The sequence below is a fragment of the Panulirus ornatus genome, chromosome 56, assembly GCF_036320965.1.
Source record: "Panulirus ornatus isolate Po-2019 chromosome 56, ASM3632096v1, whole genome shotgun sequence".
Lineage (NCBI taxonomy): Eukaryota > Metazoa > Arthropoda > Malacostraca > Decapoda > Palinuridae > Panulirus > Panulirus ornatus.
This window is the reverse complement of record NC_092279.1, coordinates 32,392,713-32,410,961: the sequence shown is the minus strand read 5'-3', so window position 1 is coordinate 32,410,961 and position 18,249 is coordinate 32,392,713. Positions and strand designations below refer to the sequence as shown.

General features: G+C 41.4%; 1 protein-coding gene across 2 annotated transcripts in view; it reads right to left on the bottom strand.

Moving 5' to 3' along the window:
- The window catches only part of crb (cell polarity complex component crumbs), a 642,968-nt gene that overhangs the window by 106,727 nt on the left and 517,992 nt on the right, over positions 1 to 18,249 (bottom strand). For both annotated transcript variants that reach the window (XM_071694202.1, XM_071694201.1), the window contains exons 26-28: positions 13,198 to 13,331; positions 12,874 to 13,089; positions 11,093 to 11,286 (exon numbers count right to left, since the gene is read on the bottom strand). In XM_071694202.1, the coding sequence (XP_071550303.1) occupies positions 11,093 to 11,286; positions 12,874 to 13,089; positions 13,198 to 13,331 (544 nt within the window). The remainder of the gene's footprint in view (positions 1 to 11,092; positions 11,287 to 12,873; positions 13,090 to 13,197; positions 13,332 to 18,249) is intronic.

Sequence of the window (18,249 nt, the reverse complement as noted above, 5' to 3'; positions counted from 1 at the left end):
TTTGCCTTACATTTCATGTTAGTAATAGCTCAGCCCAAACACACCATTACTGACTTTCTTCCAGACCTCTGTTCTAACTTCCCCAGTCCCCTTACCCTTCCCTTCCCTTCCCATACTGTTCCCATACTAAACAGGTGCAGTGCAAGGTTACAAGTGGAGGTAGACGTGTCCATGCATCTTGTTGGTTCAGTTGTAATTGTCTAGCAGGGAAAGAATTCTATGAAGATTAATGAGCTTTGTAATCATTATGTAAAAAGCTAAACAAAATACTTTATAAAGGACAGATTACAGAGGTATAAATTTGTTGAGTATTCCTGGGAAATTATATGGGAGGATATTGACTGAGAGGGTGAAGGCATGTACAGAGCATCAGACTGGGGAAGAGCAGCATGGTTTCAGAAGAGGTGGAAGATGTGTGGATCAGGTGTTTGCTTTGAAGAATATATGTGAGAAATACTTAGAATAGCAAATGGATTTATATGTTGCATTTATGGATCAGGAGAAGGCATATGATAGAGTTCATAGAAATGCTCTGTGGAAGGTACTAAGAGTATATGGTGTGGGAGGCAAGTTGTTAGAAGCAGTGAAAAGTTTTTATCGAGGATGTAAGGCATGTGTACGAGTAGGAAGAGAGGAAAGTGATTGGTTCTTAGTGAATGTCGGTTTGCGGCAAGGGTGCGTGATGTCTCCATGGCTGTTTAATCTATCTATGGATGGGATTGTTAGGGAAGTAAATGCAAGAGTTTTGGAGAGAGGGGCAAGTATACAGTCTGTTGTGGATGAGAGAGCCTGGGAAGTGAGTCAGTTGTTTTTCGCTGATGATGCAGCGCTGTTGGCTGATTCGGGTGAGAAACTGCAGAAATTGGTGACTGAGTTTGGTGAAGTGAGTGAAAGAAGAAAGCTGAGAGTAAATGTGAATAAGAGCAAGGTTATCAGGTACAGTAGGGTTGAGGGACAAGTCAATTGGGAGGTAAATTTGAATGGAGAAAAACTAGAGGAAGTGAAGTGTTTTAGATATCAGGGAGTGGATTTGGCAGCGGATGGAACCATGGAAGTGGAAGTGAGTCACAGGGTCGGGAGGGGTCGAGAGTTCTAGGAGCGTTGAAAAATGTGTGGAAGACAAGAACATTATCTCAAAAGCATAAATGGGTATGTTTGAAGGAATGGTGGTTCCAACAATGTTATATGGTTGCGAGGCATGGGCTATAGAATTGCACATAGGAGGGTGGCTGTGTTGGAAATGAGATGTTTGAGGACAATATGTGGTGTGAGGTGGTTTGATCAAGTAAGTAATGAAAGGGTAAGAGAGATGTGTGGTAATAAAAAGTGTGTGGTTGAGAAAGCAGAAGAGGGTGTTTTGAAATGGTTGGGTCACATGGAGAGAATGAGTGAGGAAAGATTGACAAAAAGAATATAAGTGTCAGAGGTGGAGGGAACAAGGAGAAGTGGGAGACCAAATTGGAGGTGGAAAAATGGAGTGAAAAAGATTTTGAGCGATTGGGGCCTGAGCATGCAAGAGGGTGAAAGGTGTGCAAGGAATAGAGTGAATTGGAACGATATGGTATACCGGCGTCGAAGTGCTGTCAAGGGATTGAACCAGGGCATGTGAAGTGTCTGGGGTAAACCATGGAAGTTTTGTGGGGCATGGATGTGGAAAGGGAGCTATGGTTTTGGTGCATTATACATGACAGTTAGAGACTGTGTGTGAATGAATGTGGCCTTTGTTGTCATTTCGTAGCTCTACCTCGCATGCATGCGGGGGAGGGGTTTGTCATTTCATGTGTGGTGGGGTGGCGACAGGAATGAATAAAGGCAGCAAGAATGAATTATGTACATGTGTATATATGTATATATATGTATTATTATTATCATACTTTGTCACTGTCTCCTGCATTTGCAAGGTAGCGCAAGGAAACAGATGATAGAATGGCCCAACCCACCCACATACACATGTATATACATACATGTCCACACACACACACACATACATATACATACCTATACATCTCAACATCTACATACATATACACACACAGACATATACATATATACACATGTACATAATTCATACTGTCTGCCCTTATTCATTCCCATCGCCACCCCGCCACACATGAAATGACAACCCCCTCCCCCCGCATGTGCGTGATGTAGTGCTAGGAAAAGACAACAAAGGCCACATGCATTCACACTGTCTCTAGCTGTCATGTATAATGCATCGAAACCATAGTTCCCTTTCCACATCCAGGCCCCACAAAACTTTCCATGGTTTACCCCAGACGCTTCACATGCCCTGGTTCAATCCATTGACAGCACGTCGACCCTGGTATACCACATTGTTCCAATTCACTCTATTCCTTGCACGCCTTTCACCCTCCTGCATGTTCAGGCCCCAATCACTCAAAATCTTTTTCACTCCATCTTCCCACCTCCAATTCGGTCTCCTACTTCTCCTCATTCCTTCCACCTCTGACATATATATCCTCTTGGTCAATTTTTCCTCAGTCATTCTCTCCATATGACCAAACCATTTCAAAACACCCTCTTCTGCTCTCTCAACCACACTCTTCTTATTACCACACATCTCTCTTACCCTTTCATTACTTACTTGATCAAACCACCTCACACCACGTACTGTCCTCAAACATCTCATTTCCAGCACATCCACCCTCCTACGGACAACTCTATCTATAGCCCACGCCTCGCAACCATATGACATTGTTGGAACCACTTTTCCTTCAAACATACCCATTTTTGCTTTCCAAGATAACATTCTCGACTTTCACACATTTTTCAACGCTCCCAGAACTTTTGCCCCCTCCCCCACCCTATGATTCACTTCTGCTTCCATGGTTCCATACGCTGCCAAATCCACTCCCAGATATCTAAAACACTTCACTTCCTCCAGTTTTTCTCCATTCATACTTACCTCCCAATTAACTTGTCCCTCAAACCTACTGTACATAATAACCTTGCTCTTATTCACATTTATTCTCGGCTTTCTTCTTTCACACGCTTTACCAAACTCAGTCACCAGATTCTGCAGTTTCTCACCCGAATCAGCCACCAGTGCTGTATCATCAGCGAACAACAACTGACTCACTTCCCAAGCTCTCTCATCCACAACAGACTGTATACTTGCCCCTCTTTCCAAAACTCTTGCATTCACCTCCCTAACAACCCCATCCATAAACAAATTAAACAACCATGGAGACATCATGCACCCCTGCTCCAAACCAACATTCACTGAGAACCAATCACTTTCCTCTCTTCCTACACATACACATGCCTTACACCCTCGATAAAAACTTTTCACTGCTTCTAATGACTTACCTCCTACACCATATATTCTTAATACCTTCCGCAGAGCATCTCTATTAATTCTCTCATATGCCTTCTCCAGATCCATAAATGCTACATACAAATCCATTTGCTTTTCTAGGTATTTCTCACATACATTCTTCAAAGCAAACACCTGATCCACACATCCTCTACCACTTCCAAAACCACACTGCTCTTCCCCAATCTGATGCTCTGTACATGCCTTCACCCTCTCAATCAATACCCTCCCATATAATTTCCCAGGAATACTCAACAAACTTATACCTCTGTAATTTAAGCACTCACTCTTTTCTCCTTTGCCTTTATACAATGACACTATGCAAGCATTGCGGCAGTCCTCAGGCATCTCACCATGAGTCATACATATATTAAGTAACCTTACCAACCAGTCAACAATATAGTCACCCCTTTTCAATAAATTCTACAGCAATACCATCCAAACCCGCTGCCTTGCTGGCTTTCATCTTCCGCAAAGCTTTTACTACCTCTTCTCTGTTTACCAAATCATTTTCCCTAACCCTCTCACTTTGCACACCACCATGACCAAAACACCCTATATCTGCCACTCTATCATCAAACAGATTCAACAAACTTTCAAAATACTCATTCCATCTCCTTCTCACATCACCACTACTTATCACCTCCCCATTAGCTCCCTTCACAGATGTTCCCATTTGTTCTCTTGTCTTACGCACTTTATTTACCTCCTTCCAAAACATCTCTTCATTCTCCCCATAATTCAATGATACTCTCTCACCCAAACCCTCATTTGCCCTCTCTTTCACCTCTTGCACCTTTCTCTTGACCTCCTGCCTCTTTCTTTTATACATCTCCCACTCATTAGCATTCTTTCCCTGCAAAAATTGGCCAAATGCGTCTCTCTTCTCTTTCACTAATAATCTTACTTCTTCATCCCACCACTCACTACCCTTTCTAATCTGCCCACCTCCCACGCTTCTCATGCCACAAGCATCTTTTGCGCAAGCCATCACTGCTTCCCTAAATACATCCCATTTCTTCCCCACTCCCCTTACGTCTTTTGTTCTCACCTTTTTCCATTCTGTACTCAGTCTCTCCTGGTACTTTCTCACATAAGTCTCCTTCCCAAGCTCACTTACTCTAACCACTCCTTTCACCCAACATTCTCTCTTCTTTTCTGAAAACCTCTACAAATCTTCAGCTTCGCCTCAACAAGATAATGATCAGACATCCCTCCAGTTGCACCTCTCAGCACATTAACATCCAAAAGTCTCTCTTTTGCATGCCTATCAATTAACACATAACCCAATAGTGCTCTCTGGCCATCTCTCCTACTTACATACATATACTTCTGTATATCTCTCTTTTTAAACCAGGTATTCCCAATCACCAGTCCATTTTAAGCACAAAAATCTACAAGCTCTTCACCATTTCCATTTACAACACTGAACACTCCATATACACCAATTATTCCCTCGACTGCTACATTACTCACCTTTGCATTCAAATCACCCATCACTATAACCTGGTCTCGTGCATCAAAACTACTAACACACTCACTCAGCTGCTCCCAAAACACTTGCCTCTCATGATCTTTCTTTTTTTAATGCCCAGGAGCATATGCACCAATAATCACCCATCTCTCTCCATCCAATTTCAGTTTTCCCCATATCAATCGTAGAGTTTACTTTCTTACACTCTATCACATACTCACACCACTCCTGTTTCAGTAGTGCTACTCCTTCCCTTGCTCTTGTCCTCTCGCTAACTCCTGACGTTACTCCCAAGACATTCCCAAACCACTCTTCCCCTTTACCCTTGAGCTTCGTTTTACTCAGAACCAAAGCATCCAGGTTCCTTTCTCAAACATACTACCTCTCTCTCCTTTTTTCTCATCTTGGTTACATCCACACACATTTAGACACCCCAATCTGAGCCTTCGAGGAGGATGAGCACTCCCCGCGTGACTGCTTCTTCTGTTTCTCCGTTTAGAAAGTTAAAGTACAGGGAGGGGAGGGTTTCTAGCCCCCCGCTCCCCTCCCCTTTAGTCGCCTTCTATGACACGTGAGGAATGCATGGGAAGTATTCTTTCTCCCCTATCCCTAGGGAAAAAATATATATATGTTTACGTTGAAATGTATAAGTATGTATATGTGCGTGTGTGGACGTGTATGTATATACATGTGTATGTGGGTGAGTTGGGCCATTCTTTCGTCTGTTTCCTTGTGATACCTCACTGATGCAGACGACAGCGACAAAGTATGATAAAATATAAAAGGACAGATATATCATGCACCCCTGCCACAAACTGACATTCATTGAGAACCAATCATTTTCCTCTCTTCCTACTTGTACACCTGCCTTACATCCTTGGTGAAAACTTTTCACTGCTTCTAGCAACTTACCTCCCACACCATATACTTTTAAAACCTTTCACAAAGCATCTCTATCAACCCCATCATATGCCTTCTCCAGATCCATAAATGCCACATACAAATCCATCTGTTTTTCTAAGTACTTCTCACATACATTCTTCAAAGCAAACACCTGATCCACATATCCTCTACCATTTCTGAAACCACACTGCTCCCCAATCTGATGCTTTGTACATGCCTTTACCTTCTCAATCAATACCCTCCCATATAATTTGCCAGGAATACTCAACAAACTTATGTCTCTGTAATTTGAACACTTCCATTTATCCCCTTTGCCTTTGTACAATGGCACTATACATAAATAACAAGAATCAATTACTGCATGATTATGTTGGAGATATGAAACAAATAAACATTATATCTGAGCTATATTTTTCATTTATGTAACATGTGATTATTATATTATTATACTTTGTCGCTGTCTCCCGCGTTTGCGAGGTAGCGCAAGGAAACAGACGAAAGAAATGGCCCAACCCCCCCCATACACATGTATATACATACGTCCACACACGCAAATATACATACCTACACAGCTTTCCATAGCTTACCCCAGACGCTTCACATGCCTTGATTCAATCCACTGACAGCACGTCAACCCCGGTATACCACATCGCTCCAATTCACTCTATTCCTTGCCCTCCTTTCACCCTCCTGCATGTTCAGGCCCCGATCACACAAAATCTTTTTCACTCCATCTTTCCACCTCCAATTTGGTCTCCCTCTTCTCCTTGTTCCCTCCACCTCCGACACATATATCCTCTTGGTCAATCTTTCCTCACTCATCCTCTCCATGTGCCCAAACCACTTCAAAACACCCTCTTCTGCTCTCTCAACCACGCTCTTTTTATTTCCACACATCTCTCTTACCCTTACGTTACTCACTCGATCAAACCACCTCACACCACACATTGTCCTCAAACATCTCATTTCCAGCACATCCATCCTCCTGCGCACAACTCTATCCATAGCCCACGCCTCGCAACCATACAACATTGTTGGAACCACTACTCCTTCAAACATACCCATTTTTGCTTTCCGAGATAATGTTCTCAACTTCCACACATTCTTCAAGGCACCCAGAATTTTCGCCCCCTCCCCCACCCTATGATCCACTTCCACGTCCATGGTTCCATCCGCTGCCAGATCCACTCCCAGATATCTAAAGCACTTCGCTTCCTCCAGTTTTTCTCCATTCAAACTCACCTCCCAATTGACTTGACCCTCAACCCTACTGTACCTAATAACCTTGCTCTTATTCACATTTACTCTTAACTTTCTTCTTCCACACACTTTACCAAACTCAGTCACCAGCTTCTGCAGTTTCTCACATGAATCAGCCACCAGCGCTGTATCATCAGCGAACAACAACTGACTCACTTCCCAAGCTCTCTCATCCCCAACAGACTTCATACTTGCCCCTCTTTCCAAAACTCTTGCATTTACCTCCCTAACAACCCCATCCATAAACAAATTAAACAACCATGGAGACATCACACCCCCTGCCGCAAACCTACATTCACTGAGAACCAATCACTTTCCTCTCTTCCTACACGTACACATGCCTTACATCCTCGATAAAAACTTTTCACTGCTTCTAACAACTTTCCTCCCACACCATATATTCTTAATACCTTCCACAGAGCATCTCTATCAACTCTATCATATGCCTTCTCCAGATCCATAAATGCTACATACAAATCCATTTGCTTTTCTAAGTATTTCTCACATACATTCTTCAAAGCAAACACCTGATCCACACATCCTCTACCACTTCTGAAACCACACTGCTCTTCCCCAATCTGATGCTCTGTACATGCCTTCACCCTCTCAATCAATACCCTCCCATATAATTTACCAGGAATACTCAACAAACTTATACCTCTGTAATTTGAGCACTCACCCTTATCCCCTTTGCCTTTGTACAATGGCACTATGCGCGCATTCCGCCAATCCTCAGGCACCTCACCATGAGTCATACATACATTAAATAACCTTACCAACCAGTCAACAATACAGTCACCCCCTTTTTTAATAAATTCCACTGCAATACCATCCAAAGCTGCTGCCTTGCCGGCTTTCATCTTCCGCAAAGCTTTCACTACCTCTTCTCTGTTTACCAAATCATTTTCCCTAACCCTCTCACTTTGCACACCATCTCGACCAAAACACCCTATATCTGCCACTCTATCATCAAACACATTCAACAAACCTTCAAAATACTCACTCCATCTCCTTCTCACATCACCACTACTTGTTATCACCTCCCCATTTGCGCCCTTCACTGAAGTTCCCATTTGCTCCCTTGTCTTACGCACTTTATTTACCTCCTTCCAGAACATCTTTTTATTCTCCCTAAAATTTAATGATACTCTCTCACCCCAACTCTCATTTGCCCTTTTTTTCACCTCTTGCACCTTTCTCTTGACCTCCTGTCTCTTTCTTTTATACATCTCCCACTCAATTGCATTTTTTCCCTGCAAAAATCGTCCAAATGCCTCTCTCTTCTCTTTCACTAATACTCTTACTTCTTCATCCCACCACTCACTACCCTTTCTAATCAACCCACCTCCCACTCTTCTCATGCCACAAGCATCTTTTGCGCAATCCATCACTGATTCCCTAAATACATCCCATTCCTCCCCCACTCCCCTTACTTCCATTGTTCTCACCTTTTTCCATTCTGTACTCAGTCTCTCCTGGTACTTCCTCACACAGGTCTCCTTCTCAAGCTCACTTACTCTCACCACCCTCTTCACCCCAACATTCACTCTTCTTTTCTGAAAACCCATACAAATCTTCACCTTAGCCTCCACAAGATAATGATCAGACATCCCTCCAGTTGCACCTCTCAGCACATTAACATCCAAAAGTCTCTCTTTCGCACGCCTGTCAATTAACACGTAATCCAATAACGCTCTCTGGCCATCTCTCCTACTTACATAAGTATACTTATGTATATCTCGCTTTTTTTATTACAACTCATCTCTCTCACCCATTCATTACTTATTCGATCAAACCACTTCACACCACACACTGTCCTCAAACATTTCATCTCCAACACATCCACATTCCTCCACACAACCTTATCTATAGCCCATGCCACACAACCAAATAACATTGTTGGAACTTAGATTCCTTCAAACATACCCATTTTTGCTCTCCGAGATAACGTTTTCACCTTCCACACATTCTTCAACGCTCTCAGAACCTTCACCTCCTCCCCCACCCTGTGACTCACTTCCGCTTCCATGGTTCCATCGGCTGATAAGTCCACTCCCAGATATCTAAAACCCTTCCCTTCCTCCAGTTTTTCTCCATTCAAACTCACATCCCAACTAACTTGTCCCTCAACCCTATTGAATCTAATAAACTTGCTCTTATTCACACTTACTCTCAACTTTCTTTGTTCACACACGTTACCAAACTCAGTCACCAACTTCTGCAGTTTTTCACCTGAATCAGCCACCAGTGCTGTATCATCAGCAAACAACAACTGACTCACTTCCCAAGCCCTCTCATCCATAACACACTACATGCTTGCCCCTCTCTCCAAAACTCTAGCATTCACTTTCCTAACCACCCCATCCATAAACAAATTAAACAACCATGGAGATATCATGCACCCCTGCCACAAACTGACATTCATTGAGAACCAATCATTTTCCTCTCTTCCTACTTGTACACCTGCCTTACATCCTTGGTGAAAACTTTTCACTGCTTCTAGCAACTTACCTCCCACACCATATACTTTTAAAACCTTTCACAAAGCATCTCTATCAACCCCATCATATGCCTTCTCCAGATCCATAAATGCCACATACAAATCCATCTGTTTTTCTAAGTACTTCTCACATACATTCTTCAAAGCAAACACCTGATCCACATATCCTCTACCATTTCTGAAACCACACTGCTCCCCAATCTGATGCTTTGTACATGCCTTTACCTTCTCAATCAATACCCTCCCATATAATTTGCCAGGAATACTCAACAAACTTATGTCTCTGTAATTTGAACACTTCCATTTATCCCCTTTGCCTTTGTACAATGGCACTATACATAAATAACAAGAATCAATTACTGCATGATTATGTTGGAGATATGAAACAAATAAACATTATATCTGAGCTATATTTTTCATTTATGTAACATGTGATATATTATCATATATACATGTACATGACAACAAACAGAATGAACAACAAGGTATATCAATTATATAACCAATTATAGTTTACAAGAAAAAGAAATAACAAAAAAATAACAATTATACTGAAGAACCCAATAAGAAAACAAAAACAAACAAAATTTTCTCCGACAAAAAGTTAAGACATTATCGGCCTAAAAAACCAAGTTATTGGAAGTTAACTGGTCCAATAACGATTATGGAAGCCAACTTCCAATAATAGTCTGATAGAAATTAACTTCGATAATTATCAGTTATCGGATTTTCACTTTTGTGTCCAACTTTGCGTGTATGTGTGTACATGTGCATATATGCATACGAGAGTGGATGGGTCTTTCTTTGTCTGTCTCCTGGTGCTACCTCACTAAAGTAGGAAACAGAGATCACATACAATAATGTGAAATAATGGTTAATAACAGACCAAAAATAGAACAGCACCCTAAGTGTTAAAGTTAACTGCAAGATCATACATAATCACTTTTTTCTGCAAAGTTCTCATATCATGGATCTGCACCTCAGCTCATGTGATGAGAACACCTGAACTTCTTCCCCCAGAGCACACAGAAGGAAATGAAGCAGGCATTTCCCAATCAGAATGATCAGGTATGCAACTACAGATGGGTGAAATGGGAGTGTGATATCCACATTAAGAATGAGCTTGACTAAAACCAGGAAAATCAAGGTTAGCAGGAGAATGCTATAACAAATCAATAGTCAGATCATGAAAAGCCTTCCTCCAAAGTGGGACATCATACCTCCATCTTAAGCATAAAAGAAAAGATTACTAACTACTGTTGGCAATTCATCTACAAGGATAAGTCAATTTACCAAAAATGGGGGAAAAGATGATACAAATATTAACCCTAAATAATGTTCCTGAAGGATAAACCACTAATGCTAATTGTAGTATATATGAGGCAAATTTGTTTATTCATAACTCTGCAAAAAATCACAAATCTTGAAAGAAAACATAAATGAATTGCTTTTCCAATTTTGTACAAACAGATTAAGACAGATTAAGACATCACAAAGAACATAATACACTGAAATTGAAATATCTAAAAGTCATGAAATACAGATGAACCTTCTCCTCAGAATAAAGAAGAAATGAAATTATGAAATGTATAGATCATATAATGTTTGTTTTACTTACAGGAAATCATTCCATGTGATGCTGCAAGTAGCACCATTTTCGCACGGGTCGGGAGTACAAGTATCATCACTAACTGTTCCCTCTAAAACATTATGATTTTCTACTCCTTGTAGATTTTCTCCTGGCAAGATGACATTAGACACATTTTCTAATGGGAAAGGTTGTACCAGTCTTGTTTCTGAACCATTACTCAGCTGAAATATAAAATGAATACTACTATGACAAGGTCTAATGCATTTTTTTTAATGAATAACATTAAATTTGGTTTCATGTCCATTTTCAGATGCTATTGCAATTCAGAATCACAGCATTTTCATTCATCTCCCAAAACATCAACCACAGAAAATGATTTTTCCATGGGGTATCTAAACAAATTACTGCTCCGTTACAGGAGCCTAGAATAATGCCACATCTGGTGTCTTTTTACTGGTGAATAACAATGTCTGAGGAAACACTAGTTCAATGGATTTTCCTTATTTTGGTAAGACTATTTTCTTAAAATCTGTGACTTGTGTCACTGAACAACTAAATGCCATGTAAAGATCTGAGCTTCTCCTACTATAGTGGCACCCCATTAAGGGTTTTACTGAAGAAGAAAGTATCCCACAAAAAGCCCAGGAAATGGGACCTACTCAGACCTCTGCCCATGAAAATGGCATCTCACTCTGAGCTTTTCCCAGGAAGTTCTCATACTAATATCCATGAAGACAGAACCCTACTTAAAGTTCTGTGCACAAGCACTGGACCTGCACCACAGTCAACGCTAAAACTAGAAAGATGGTATCCAACCCAATTTCTGCCAGTGCAAAAGGACTTCACTCTACTCACACTATCCAGGAAATTGGTACCCTACTCATAGCTTTGACACAAAACAATAACATTCCACTCATAAAAGTCCTTAGAATGATAGCATTCTATTCACAGCTCTAAGAGATGGTACTCCACACGCAGCTTTACACAAGACACTAACCCTCTTGTACCTCTAGCAAGGAAGATGGCACCAAACTCATAGCTTTACCCTGGAAGATAGAACAATACTCATTACTCTACTCACAAAGACACTATACTACTAAACCAATGCCTAAGGAGACTGCACTAAAAACATAGCATCCCACTCACAGATCTACCTCATGAGATTCTACTAGCTTGCAGCTCTGCTTATAAAGATGGCATCCAACCTAAAGCTCAACCCAAGGAGACCACACTCAGCTCACAGCACTACTTACAAAGATGGCAATATACTCATAGCTCTACCCAGGGAGATTATGCTCAGCTCATTGCTCTGCCTACAAAAATGGTATCCCACTCACAAAAATGTCCAAGGAGACTGTATTCTGGTCATAGCTCTGCTTACAAAGATGACATCCATTTATAGTTCTCCCCAAGAAAACAGCACTCACCTCATAGCTCTAACCAGTAAGACTGCAACCAACTCATAGCTCTACCCAGAATGATAGCATCCAACTCACAGCACTGCCCAGGATGGTTGAATCCCATTTAAATATCTAATCAAGTAAAGAGCTCCCTACTAATAGCTCTAACTAGAAAGAGGACATTCCACTCACAGAGATAGACGCAGTCACAGGGCAATTCTGGTATTCGCCATAATAAAACATGGATTACTAGAAATAGAGTTCATAAGGAATAGATCACTGAAAAAGGCCACAGTTTATAACATCTCTACCTAAAGAACATGCAACTTCTATATTACACAGGAAATAACTAAATGTTTCATATGACTGCATATATCATTTTCAAGGTATGAATTATAAACTACTGACCCTAATGTCCTGCAGAGTTCCCTTGAAGTGAGGTCGAGTTACAGTTGTGGTGAAATTGCTTACACCAAGTTGGCGTTTCACCCTCCCCGCAGTGTCCTCCGGAACACCACCAAGGTAAAGGACTTGCGCAATAAGGTCACCACTATATGACAAGGTCGTATTCAACACCAATTTGTGATCCACATTTACCTCTAATTCACTGTTGATGCGCTTAACCTGAAAAAAATCTCAGTGTCATACCAAAATATTGTATAAAGAGTATCCATTTCCAATTGTATCTAACACAGATTCATCACTTTATAACAGTGTTTTTTAAATACTTACATGAAGAAGATGTGGATCACCATCAGAAAGTGACAAGCCTTTGATGGTGAAAATTTCCTCAGGGCCATCTAATAAAACTCGAATTATCAGGTCACTCTCTTTAAGTTCTGCTAGTATGTGAGTCTCATGGAATCCTTAAAAGAGATTTTTTTAACAATTAGATATATTGTATTATGTTTTCATCTTTGCAACATCTTCATAAATTATTCTTTTCAGATTGTAAAATTTTGAAATTAGTAATAACACTAAGTATCTCATAAGGATTTTCACACCTGTAGGTACTTCCATTGGTTCCCTAATGCTATATGCTTTTTTCATGCCTATATATTTTATTTATCCCTGGGGATAGGGGAGAAAGAATACTTCCCACGCATTCCTCACGTGTCGTAGAAGGCGACTAAAGGGGACGGGAACGGGGGGCTGGAAACCCTCCCCTCCTCGTATCTTAACTTTCTAAAAGGGGAAACAGAAGAAGGCGTCACGCGGCGAGTGCTCATCCTCCTCAAAGGCTCAGATTGGGGTGTCTAAATGTGTGTGGATGTAACCAAGATGAGAAAAAGGAGAGATAGGTAGTACGTTTGAGGAAAAGAACCTGGATGTTTTGGCTCTGAGTGAAACGAAGCTCAAGGGTAAAGGGGAAGAGTGGTTTGGGAATGTCTTGCGAGTAAAGTCAGGGGTTAGTGAGAGGACAAGAGCACCACTCCTGAAACAGGAGTGGTGGGAGTATGTGATAGAGTGTAAGAAAGTTAAATCTAGATTGATATGGGTAAAACTGAAAGTGGATGGAGAGAGATGGGTGATTATTGGTGCATATGCACCTCGGCACGAGAAGAAAGATCATGAGAGGCAAGTGTTTTGGGAGCAACTGAGTGAGTGTGTTAGTAGTTTTGATGCACGAGACTGGGTTATAGTGATGGGTGATTTCAATGCAAAGGTGAATAATGTGGTAGTTGAGGGAATAATTGGTATACATGGGGTGTTCAGTGTTGTAAATGGAAATGGTGAAGAGCTTGTAGATTTATGTGCAGAAAAAGGACTAGTGATTGGGAATATCTGGTTTAAAAAGAGAGATATACATAAGTATACGTATGTAAGTAGGAGAGATAGCCAGAGAGCGTTATTGGATTACGTGTTAATTGATAGACATGCAAAAGAGAGACTTTTGGAAGTTAATGTGCTGACAGGTGCAACCGGAGGGATGTCTGATCATTATCTTGTGGAGGCGAAGGTGAAGATTTGTAGAGGTTTTCAGAAAAGAAGAGAGAATGTTGGGGTGAAAAGAGTGGTGAGAATAAATGAGCTTGGGAAGGAGACTTGTGTGAGGAAGTACCAGGAGATACTGAGTACAGAATGGAAAAAGGTGAGAAGAAAGGAGGTAAGGGGAGTGGGGGAGGCATGGGATGTATTTAGGGAAGCAGTGATAGCTTGCGCAAAAGATGCTTGTGGCATGAGAAGCGTGGGAGGTGGGCAGATTAGAAAGGGTAGCGAGTGGTGGGATGAAGAAGTAAGATTATTAGTGAAAGAGAAGAGAGAGGCATTTGGATGATTTTTGCAAGGAAATAATGTAAATGAGTAGGAGATGTATAAAAGAAAGAGGCAGGAGGTCAAGAGAAAGGTGCAAGAGGTGAAAAAGAGGGCAAATGAGAGTTGGGGTGAGAGAGTATCAGTAAATTTTAGGGAGAATAAAAAGATGTTTTGGAAGGAGGTAAATAAAGTGCGTAAGACAAGGGAACAAATGGAAACTTCAGTGAAGGGGGTTAATGGGGAGGTGATAACAAGTAGTGGTGATCTGAGAAGGAGATGGAGTGATTATTTTGAAGGTTTGTTGAATGTGTTTGATGATAGAGTGGAAGATATAGGGTGTTTTGGTCGAGGTGGTGTGCAAAGTGAGAGGGTTAGGGAAAATGATTTGGTAAACAGAGAAGAGGTAGTAAAAGATTTGCGGAAGATGAAAGCCGGCAAGGCAGTGGGTTTGGATGGTATTGCAGTGGAATTTATTAAAAAAGGGGGTGACTGTATTGTTGACTGGTTGGTAAGGTTATTTAATGTATGTATGATTCAAGGTATGATTTCATCCCTTGGGATAGGTAAGAAAGAATACTTCCCATGTATTCCCTGCATGTCGTAGAACGCGACTAAAAGGGGAGGGAGCGGGTGGCTGGAAATCCTCCCCTCTTGTTTTTTTTATTTTCCAAAAGAAGGAACAGAGAAGGGGGACAGGTGAGGATATTCCCTTAAAGGCCCACTCCTCTGTTCTTAATGTTACCTCACAGTCACGGGAAATGGCGAATAGTATGAAAGAAAGATGATTCATGGTGAGGTGCCTGAGGATTGGCGGAATGCTTGCATAGTGCCATTGTACAAAGACAAAGGGGATAAAAGTGAGTGCTCAAATTACAGAGGTATAAGTTTGTTGAGTATTCCTGGGAAATTATACGGGAGGGTATTGATTGAGAGGGTGAAGGCACATAAATAGCATCAGACTGAGGAGCAGTGTGGTTTCAGAAGTGGTAGAGGATGTGTGGATCAGGTGTTTGCTTTGAAGAATGTATGTGAGAAATACTTAGAAAAGCAAATGGATTTGTATGTAGCATTTATGGATCTGGAGAAGGCACATGATAGGGTTGATAGAGATGTTCTGTGGAAGGTATTAAGAATATATGGTGTGGAAGGTAAGTTGTTAGAAGCAGTGAAAAGTTTTTATCGAGGATGTAAAGCATGTGTACGTGTCGGAAGAGAGCAAAGTGATTGGTTCTCGGTGAATGTAGGTTTGCGGCAGGGGTGTGTGATGTGTCCATGGTTGTTTAATTTATTTATGGATGGGGTTGTTAGGGAGGTGAATGAAAAAGTTTTGGAAAGAGGGGCAAGTATGCAGTCTGTTGTGGATGAGAGAGCTTGGGAAGTGAGCCAGTTGTTGTTCGCTGATGATACAGCGCTGGTGGCTGATTCATGTGAGAAACTGCAGAAGCTGGTGACTGAGTTTGGTAAAGTGTGTGAAAGACAAAAGCTGAGAGTAAATGTGAATAAGAGCAAGGTTATTAGGTACAGTAGGTTTGAGGGACAAGTCAACTGGGAGGTAAATTTGAATGAAGAAAAACTGGAGGAAGTGAAGTGTTTTAGATATCTGGGACTGGATTTGGCAGCGCATGGAACCATGGAGGCAGAAGTGCATCATAGGGTAGGGGAGGGGGGCGAAAATTCTGGGAGCGTTGAAAAATGTGTGGAAGGCGAGAACATTATCTCAGAAAGCAAAAATGGGTATGTTTGAAGGAATAGTAGTTCCAACAATGTTATATGGTTGCGAGGTGTGGGCTATGGATAGAGTTGTGCGGAGGAGGGTGGATGTGCTGGAAATGAGATGTTTAAGGACAATATGTGGTGTGAGGTGGTTTGATCGAATAAGTAATTATACGGTAAGAGAGATGTGTGGTAATAAAAAGAGTGTGGTAGAGAGAGCAGAAGAGGGTGTTTTGAAATGGTTTGGTCACATGGAGAGAATGAGTGAGGAAAGATTGACTAAGAGGATATATGTGTCAGAGGTGGAGGGAACGAGGGAAGTGGGAGACCAAATTGGAGGTGGAAAGATGGAGTGAAGAAGATTTTGAGTGATCGGGGCCTGAACATGCAGGAGGGTGAAAGGCGTGCAAGGAATAGAGTGAATTGGAACGATGTGGTATACCAGGGTCGACGTGCTGTCAATGGATTGAACCAGGGCATGTGAAGCATCTGGGGTAAACCATGGAAAGTTCTGTGGGGCCTGGATGTGGAGAGGGAGTCATAACATCTGCAAACAGCAGCAAGCTTAGCTCCTAAACACCCTCACCCATAGACCAATGTTAATACCTCTCTCAACACTGTATCCAAAAACTGACTAATTAGCCAAGATAACATAACACACAGTTGATGCAAACCTACCTTCACTTGGAACCACTCACCCTTCTTCCTCCCTACTTGCATACACACCTTACTCTCCTGACAGAAACTTCCTCATTGAGTCTAGAGGCTTTGTTCCCACACCATATACTTGTAGCACTTTCCACAAGGCATCTCTATCAATCATATATGCTTTCTCCAGGTCAATAAATTACACATACAAATTCCACTCTTTCTCAAAGACAAATTTTACAAGGGAAAATCTCAATCCACACATCTTTTTATACTCTAGAAGCCACATTTCTCCTCACCAATCTGATGTTTTGTGCATGCTGCCATCATCTCAATCACCACTCTTTTGTATGTTTATCAAGAGTGCTCAAATGATCTATTCCTCTGCAAGTTAAGTATTCACCTTTGATATCCTTGTCTTTATATAATGGCACTATAAAAGCATTCCCCCAGTCCCTACACACCTCACCTTGTGCCAATCATACGATGAAAATCCCAACTAGTCAATCACCAACATTTTCGCCCCCATCATGAGAAATTCAGTTGCACTCCCATCCAATCCAACTGGTTTGCAACGCTCCACTTCAGAAAGGCTTTCACCAACTCCAGCATTTTTCATTAAACCATCTACCAGGCCTCTATTCCTTATATCTCCTCATCCCAAGGATCAACATCTGCCACCCAGTCATCTAACACATTCAACAATCCTTCAAAAGACTCATTCCATCTGTTCATCTCTTCTTTGTCTGTTACCTCCCCAACAATTTCCCTCAGCTATGCTCCCATTTTTTTCTGTTGTTCTTCTCTCACTACTGAAATTTTTCCAAACCATATTCTTATTCTCCATGAAGTCTGCCAATAATCTCTCACTCTATCTCTCATTCAGTGATCAGTCTGACTAATCTATCAATAACACCATCATCCCAATCTTGTGAAACAAATGAGATCTCATTCACTGCTGACACTTTCCCAAATTTCATCTTGCACATGGCTTTCACTACCTACTCTCTTTTCACCATTCTTGTTTACCATGTTGCTCCACTCTTCACTATACCATAGAAGTGCCTCACACCCTCCTACATATTTAGGCTCTGACATCTCAAAGCATCTTTCACTCCATCCATCCAGATCTTTCTTGGTTTCTACTTTTTGTTTCCTCTACTTACA